Consider the following 8,152-nt stretch of genomic DNA (forward strand, 5'->3'; position numbering starts at 1 on the left):
AATTCTTCATATGTTATTGTTCCATTATTAAAGGAAAAAAATTATATTTATATATTAAGATGGTTAACAATGAAAAATGGTTGTTTTACAAATGTTAATCAATATGATAACGATACTCTTCAAAAATAAAAAATTTACTTTTTTATTGTAGTTATTAACGTAAAAAATAATAAATCTAAATCTTACACCGCCTTTTGGTATGTAGAACCCAACATTTCCACGCCCAAAAGGTGTTTGATGAAATGCATGAATCAACTAATTCTAGAGATTTCCATTTCTAGCCAAGTCAATCTCCTCACAGTTCCCAAGCACAAAATTCACACACTACAATAGAAGAAGAAGAATCCGAAGAAGATATTTCGGATGCACCACGGCCGAAGGGAATCACTTTCCTTGATCCCGACCTCATTGTGCCGGATTCAACTTGGTAATATATGTTCTGGGAATCACTTTCCTTGATCCCGACCTCATTGTGCCGGATTCAACTTGGTAATATATGTTCTTTCTATTAGTTTACCTTTTCAGCTGTTTTGGTAATTCTCATTCAACATTATCTTTATCTGTCTTTGTAGGTTTGGTTTTGACAAATCTTCACTCTCCCGCCAGATTACTAAGTGCTTCACCAACAAGTTTGATGGCCCATACTATAGTTGGTCCTGTGTGCCTAGAGGAAGACAAGAACGATACTTCGTTGAATTCGCGGTAAGAATCTCTTTGTTGTAACACCAAAATTCATTTTCTTCTTATATTTTCTTTAAAATGACTAACACTTATACTTCTCTGTTGTTTTGTAGAAAAAACATAGATGGGATCCATCTAATACAGGTTTGGTTCAAGAGCACTTCGAGTCCATAATCCAAAGTCGCATGAAAGATATGGTAAGCACAGCGAGGAGTAATGACGTACGACCAATCTGGATCTATGATACGCTCTGGGATGAGATGAAAGAACATTGGAGCACTGAAGAACAAAAAGCAAAGAGTGCTACGACCTCAGCAGCTCGGATGTCTGATCGTAAGGGTCTCGGTCCGCACAAACACGCCTCTGGACAGAAGTCTTACCGACAAATTGAACAAGAAATGGTAAGTCTCTTTAAACTTTATTACTGGTTCAATATGTGATTTGTGGTTTCATGTTATAAATGATTTACATTTACACTAACTTTCTTTGTTGAAATACTGATTCAACTAATCATTTTCCTATTTCAGGTTGTTGAATTGGGGAGACCAGTGAGTTTCGGTGAGGTGTTCATCAAGGCTAATACCAAGAAAGATGGGACGTTTGTTGATCTGAAAGCGCAGCAAGTTGCTGAGGCCTATACGAAGAAAAAACAAGAGACGTTGACTGATCTTGAGTCCGATATCACAGACCTTACGGATGGTCGTATTCCTGTGCTAACAGTAGAAGAAGATAATGACCTCTTTATTCAGGTAGCTTCGTTTACATTATAGTATACATTATAGTTTACATTATGCTTCTTAGTTTGGCATTCATATTCTTGCTTGTTCCTGATTTTTCATTGCTTTGATTTTTCTTTTAGTCCACATTCACAAATGATAGAGGAGCACTGTTTGGTATTGGAAGCCTCAAGAGTATGCTCAAGGGAAAGGCACACAACACAGCAACCTCAGCTTCATTCCGGCAGATGCAACAACAGCTTGAAAATGCTGAACAGAAGCTGAAGGACCAAGCTGCTCTTATCGCACAGCAAGAAGCAGAGAATGCTCGAGTTGCAGCTGCTCAAAAGGCCCAGACCGCCGAGCTTGCGATTGTCCACAAGTTCTTGAAAACCGACGACAGGTTCCTTGCTTTCCTTGCCACAGAAACTGCTTCTGATCATCCACCTGCTGAACCTGTTTAGGTTTATAACTCTCTTGCTTTTATAAAACTTTAAACTTATGTTGTATTTTTTTTGGTAAGATTAAACTTATGTTGTGTTTAAACTCATGTTTGTATGCTCTTGAATTTTTATTTTGAACTCATGTCTTTTAAACTTATGTTGTGTTTTTCGGATTTTAAGATTTCTATAATTTGTTTTTATTAGTACTTTTGTTTAAACTAAAATCAGGAACCAAATTAGAATGCTAAACGAAATTCGGTTAATTAAAAACCAAGTAGTAGGTATTCAGTAGCAACATTTTCGTCGTAAATAAGTAGCTAATATTACGACTAAATAAGTAGTAGGTATTTAGTAGCAAAATGCAGTCGCTATTCGGTCGCTAGACAGTCGCGAAAGATTACGACTGAGTTACGACTACATATTTTAGTAGCAAAATACAGTCGCTACTCAGTCGTTATGTAGTCGCCAAAGATTACGACTGAGTGCCGACTGGGTAACGACTGTAAAAGAACTGTCGTAGATCAGTCGTAGATCAGTAGCAATTTTGCGACTGATATTATTTGCGACTAGACCTTTACCTACAACACTTATTGGTCGGTAATCAGTCGTAAAACATAGGTTTACGACTGTTTGCCTACTGCTTTTGCAGTAGCTAAAAACCCGTTTTGGTGTAGTGTTGGATGTTTAGAGTGTTTATTGGTTTTAATAGGTTGAATCTTAGTGCTTGCTTGGTTAATGAAAGTTAGGTCTGGAAGTAGCTTTGCTTGAGGATCTCTGTCACGACAGTGGATTGATCTCTTGTTGAACCTATTGTCTAGGGATTAGCTCTGTGTGAGTTTTGTTAGACACCCATGATAGATTAAGGAGGAATCAGTAGTCCATTACACTCATCCTCAGGAATTCTATATTGTCATTTGATCACTTACTGCTTGTTCATCTGCTTTAGTTCTTGTTAGTCTCTGCTATTGCTGTTATTTTGGTTACAATAGCAGAGACTACCAAGAACTAAAGCAGATGAACAAGCAGTAAGTGAACACAAGAGAGAGATGGTCCGTTGCTCTACTAGGCTAGGTCTGATGATATCATGTTTTTGTCAGACAATATGATCTAAGATACCATATGCATCAAGGTGTAATCAATCCGCATTACATGTTAAAATAAACCAAGAGAAAGAACCATGAAATAAAAGAGTTTGTATATAGCAACCTAATATGATCGAACCATGAATGCCCTTCGAATTACCCCATAAACCCAACTAAGAAATCTACTCACACATGTTAAAGTCAATCATCACAACGTTAGAGAAGAGAATCAAGACCATAAAAGTAGAATATATTATAAAATAATTAGGGTTTAGAAGGTATTCCTCAATACAAGTAAAGAGATATATATTCTTCCTTAGAAAAAAAGTAGTAACAAGAAACGAAAGAGATCTAGAGAATCGAACAAGAGGTTGCTAAGAGAGACGTCCGAAGAATCTCTCGAAGTCTTCAAGTCTTCTTCTCCAAGGCTGCTGTCGTGATATGAGGCTGCTTATTGTAATATTATATGTAATCTCCGATGAGGAGTTTGTATCATTGATATGTCAATATATATAGTGTGTACAGGACTATTCTAAATAATACATAGAATCTATACAACAAGAAAGATTTGGATATATTCATATCCTATCTATTCTAACACTCCCCTGCAGTCGGAGTGGGAGGTTGACGGACGCTCACGCTAACTATTTTAATTTTTCTAACTTTTTAAACTCTAAAATAAATTAAGAACAATTGATCTAACTTTTTAAAATTAAGAACAATTGATCTAACTTTATATAATTCAAAAAACTGATTTAGATATAAAAATCAAATATACATTAACAAAAAAGATTTTCTGTTTTTCATTTCTGTTTTTTCTGATTTAGACTAAAAATCAAGTTTTTTAAATCAAAATTCAATTTAAGTTTATTTTTTAATAAGCCAAAATGTTCTTTTTGGTTTAAATCTAAGTGTTAAACTTAAATACGTTGAAAACAAACCGGACCGAGCATCCAGTCCCTTTGTGGTCCGCTAGTGGTGTATAAGTTCAACATGTTTTCGTGTATTGTAAATTTAACACTTAGGTTTTAAGGTTTCTTATAATTCATATTTTTAAGTAAAGTTGTGAAGTTTAACAAAAATGTTTTTATTTTAAAAAAATTTAGGTGTTAAATGAAAATACGTTGAAAACAAGGTAGACATAGGAAGTTTCTATTTATCTCGAAAAAATAAAAATCGATAGCGAAGGATTTTCATCTTTCTCATTATATCATATTTCTCGTGGTATGTCTTGTCCAACCTTATGGCCAGCTTTTTGTACCTGCTATGTTTGACGATTAATGAATTAACTACACGAAACAATGTCGTTTATCTAAACTCCTAAACTCGAAATTAGATGTCTTTTTTACTTTCTATCGTAACTTAGTTTTCTATTTCCAGAATACACATACTAAATTTCATACACAAATAAATAAATTAACTAACCAAATATCAGTAATAATAAACAAACAAAAAGCAAACTAATAAAGATATCGGAATGTGTTTTTTATCTTAGCATAATCTACCTAACATCAACTCCAATTACTTCATTAAAAGACTTTCTCAATCCAAAATCTCAATATAGAAAATACTCCTATTATATTAACAAATAAAAAAGTTAGAATTGCACTAAACATCAGAACTACGAAACTAATAGAACAAGATACTAATGTAAAGGTCTAGACTCTCTATCTATATTTGAATTGTTAGGTATAATTGTCTTAATCATCTAACTCGATTTTAGTTTTTAGAAATAGAAATTTACTTAAACACAATATTCAAATTAGATTTTGAAGTATTTTAATTTAAAAATCTAATAAAAATAAGTATGTTCGTTTTTTATTTAACAAAAATTTAATTTTTATATTTTGATATGTTTTATATAATTTATTTATTATAAAAAAGAAATATTAAATTTAGAAATATTTTCATATTTTAAAATATATCTTTTATTTCCATTTATATTATTCAAATATATCTTAACATAAAATTCATCATAATTTTAGGAAAATATCACACGTTATTTAAATAACGTTACATAGATATATTAATATACACGTTAATATATCTTAATATAATGTTATTGAGTGTTTACGGCCAAACAAATATTTCCATATTTAGGAAAATATCTTAAACTAACTACTAAAATCCATATCATACGGAATTCTCTTTCCACAACTACTAAAAATCATACTTAATATATGCTTCTCATCCAATAGCTAACAATAATTTACATAAAACAATAAGCTTTTCTCTTTAGCAATTTACCAAACAACTTATGTGCGCTCAATAAATCCTTCCATCTTTCCTAGATATCAACATAAATTTATACTTCAAATGCATCCTTATCAAAGTCAATGCAAACATCACAAAGCAAAGAAGAAGAAACGATCAATGCTCACCAAGAAAGTAATTCATAAACCCCAAGCTTAGGTCTCATATGCTGAGCGGAGAAGTGGACAAATATGACGACAACTCTGTTTCTTGGCAGCAAAAAGAAAGCTCATCTGAAACAGAGACTACGAACATCGGCTGAATTCACAGCGACGAGCACAAGCGAATTCACAACGAGATCTCACAGAGAAGTTCGACAACAGCGAAGCTCGACGACGGCAAGTGAAGAAGATGACGATGCTTTAGGGATTTGAGATAAGAGAGGGATAATATAAGTTAGGGTAAAGTGAGAATTAACAATTTAAGAGGGGTACACATAAAAATGGATAGAAAAGGTGACATGTTTAAAAAGAGGTAACCCAAGTGGGGCATTTCTAACAAATTCTCTAGATTTAATAGTTTTCATATATTTAAATATTTCTTTTATTTCCCTATATAGTTTTTCTTTTATACAAAAGTCTTAAAAGTTTTAACATATAATTTTTATAAAGTTCTCATTTCTCTGATATATTTTGATATTTTCCTTTTTGAAAGTATCTTAATTATAGAAAAAAATTATTTTCGTTTATAAACTTAATTATAAAAAGATATTTAAAATTTAAAAAAACTGATTAGTTTTATTCCATTTATTTATTTTAAAAAACGAAAAAACAATTCTTGGAATATTTCATATTTTCAGATTTTTCTTATTCCCATATATGGTATTTCTTTTGATTAAAATAAACTAGGGATGGACCCGCACGTACGTGCGGGGTTGGTTGCAAAAGTTAAGTTTATCATAAAGTTTCAAAATATTTGGATCGACATGATAAGAGACCCGGATCGAGTGTAAACCGAATGAGTGATAAGTTAGAAATTAATTAAATTTATTAACTATCACATCACATAAACTAATGAAAAACATTAAAACTTTAGAATAAAATAACATAAATATACATATATATATATATATTAGGAGAGTCAAACCCGTTCACTATGCATGCCCTACACCAAAATGAACTGCTATTACTACACCATCAGTCAAACCCGTTAACTAATTAAATTACTCGTTCTCTTTCCGTATCCGTTATTTCTTGTCCCGATATTTGAAATATTTAAGTAATTTAAAACTTACTTTTTGCTATTTAAATTTCATATTTTTGTATCATACCCGTCACTTGATATTTTAAATTTGAATTTAAGTTTCCAAATTTTTTATATCGTCCTTTTTTTATGAAAAATAGTTTAGATAATTTATTTTTAGAATTACCCGTTCCCTTTTTGTATCCGTATTTTCCCTCTAAGATATGATTGTATATTTTTTATATAAATGAAATCACATTTTTTTTAAAACAATATTATATAGCTTGTAATTAACTAATTAAATTACCCGTTCTTTTTGTATCCATTATTTCTTGTCCTGATATTTGAAATTATTAAGTAATTTGAAACTTACTTTTGCTATTTTATTTCATACTCATGTATCATACATGTCATTTGATATTTGAAAGTTGAAATTGAATTGAAGTTTCCAAATTTTTTTATATCGTCTTGTTTTTGATGAGAAATAGTTATATAATTTTTTTTTGTATTACCCGTTTCTTTTTTGGAAATTGAAATAACTATTTTATTCAATTTTTAATCATAATTATTTGATTTTATTTATTTATTTGTAACATACATTAACTGTTTAATTCTTTTTGTGGACTGGCAATGTTATATTATATGGAAAATATAATAATCATGTGATATGATTTCCTGAACTTTCTTAAACCTATTAAATGCTAATTCTATATTAGTTAATATATTATTAAATTGATGTTAATAATAAGGAATGTTTATTTGACGATTTTATTTTTGGTCACATGTTATTTTGGTTTTTTATTTTATTTCAAGGAAATATATAAATATCTTTTTTGCTATATTTTCGAAAAACATTTTCAGTGTGAAGATTTTTAATGTGAAAATAAGAGATTGTATGTGATGCAAAATATTTATTAGATTGATTTTTGAAAAAACAAAATTATTATTGATTTTTTAAAGATTTGTTTACTAAAATATTTTAATTATTTATTTAAGACTTTAAGATAATATCAATTTTGTTTAATATTTCTCCAATTTTATGCTATTGTAAAATATATAACATATTTATTTTTCTTTTTATTTTTCCTAAAATATCAATTTAAAACAAAAAATATATGATGATTTTGTAACGCAAAATAAATATATATCATATCATAAGAGTTATACAAAATACAAATAACATAAACACTTGAATAAAGTCATTAAACCAAATACAAATACTATAAATTAGATTTGATTAAATATTAAATTATTGTTTAAAAAATATCCCAAAAATTTCAATATGTTATATATAGATATTTTCGAATTTAATTGTCCACTTTTTTGGCAACAAAATTAGTATGATCCATAAATATAGATAGTTTCTGTTTTTTATTATTATTTTTTTAAAAAAAATGCTGTCTTTTATTCTGTTTGGCAACTGAAATATATTTCATGAATTTTTTTTTTTAAATTGGGGGGTGTTTGGCTTCAAGTTTTCCTTCCCAATTAATAGTATAGATGGTAATATAGAAAACTATTGTAATTTAAGAAAAATAGTTAAATATTGAGATAGAAAATCCTTATTAGGCGTTTTAAATAACACGTGGATAGCTTTAGGAGCTTGTAAAAGAATCAAAACAAACATGCTTCTACAAGAAATAGTGAAATCTAATTTGTTTTTTTTTTTTTCCCATTGAATGAAATTGACCAACAAAGTTTGAAATACAGAGGAAAAGAAAATTTTAGAAAAAATAAACCAACATAAAACAAATCAACCAAGTTAACCGATTAAACCAAGGTGGCCCTTCCAGCT

General features: G+C 29.7%; 1 protein-coding gene across 1 annotated transcript; it reads left to right on the plus strand.

Moving 5' to 3' along the window:
- Positions 1-667: 667 nt before the first annotated feature.
- Positions 668-1,861, plus strand: LOC111829142. The gene is made up of 4 exons (XM_023777845.1): positions 668-702; positions 795-1,082; positions 1,209-1,430; positions 1,541-1,861. The coding sequence occupies exons 2-4, from the start codon at positions 867-869 to the stop codon at positions 1,859-1,861; spliced, it is 759 nt and encodes a 252-aa protein (XP_023633613.1). The 5' UTR covers positions 668-702; positions 795-866.
- The last annotated feature ends 6,291 nt before the right edge of the window (positions 1,862-8,152 follow it).

This window comes from Capsella rubella, unplaced genomic scaffold (genome assembly GCF_000375325.1).
Source record: "Capsella rubella cultivar Monte Gargano unplaced genomic scaffold, Caprub1_0 scaffold_18, whole genome shotgun sequence".
NCBI classification, from domain to species: domain Eukaryota; kingdom Viridiplantae; phylum Streptophyta; class Magnoliopsida; order Brassicales; family Brassicaceae; genus Capsella; species Capsella rubella.

Bases quoted from the DNA above. Each gene is read 5' to 3' on its own strand.
- LOC111829142 (XM_023777845.1), top strand. From the start codon at position 867: ATGAAAGATATGGTAAGCACAGCGAGGAGTAATGACGTACGACCAATC. The intron at 1,083-1,208 runs GTAAGTCTCTTT...TTCCTATTTCAG, and splicing joins GACAAATTGAACAAGAAATG to GTTGTTGAATTGGGGAGACC. The intron at 1,431-1,540 runs GTAGCTTCGTTT...TTTTTCTTTTAG, and splicing joins ATAATGACCTCTTTATTCAG to TCCACATTCACAAATGATAG.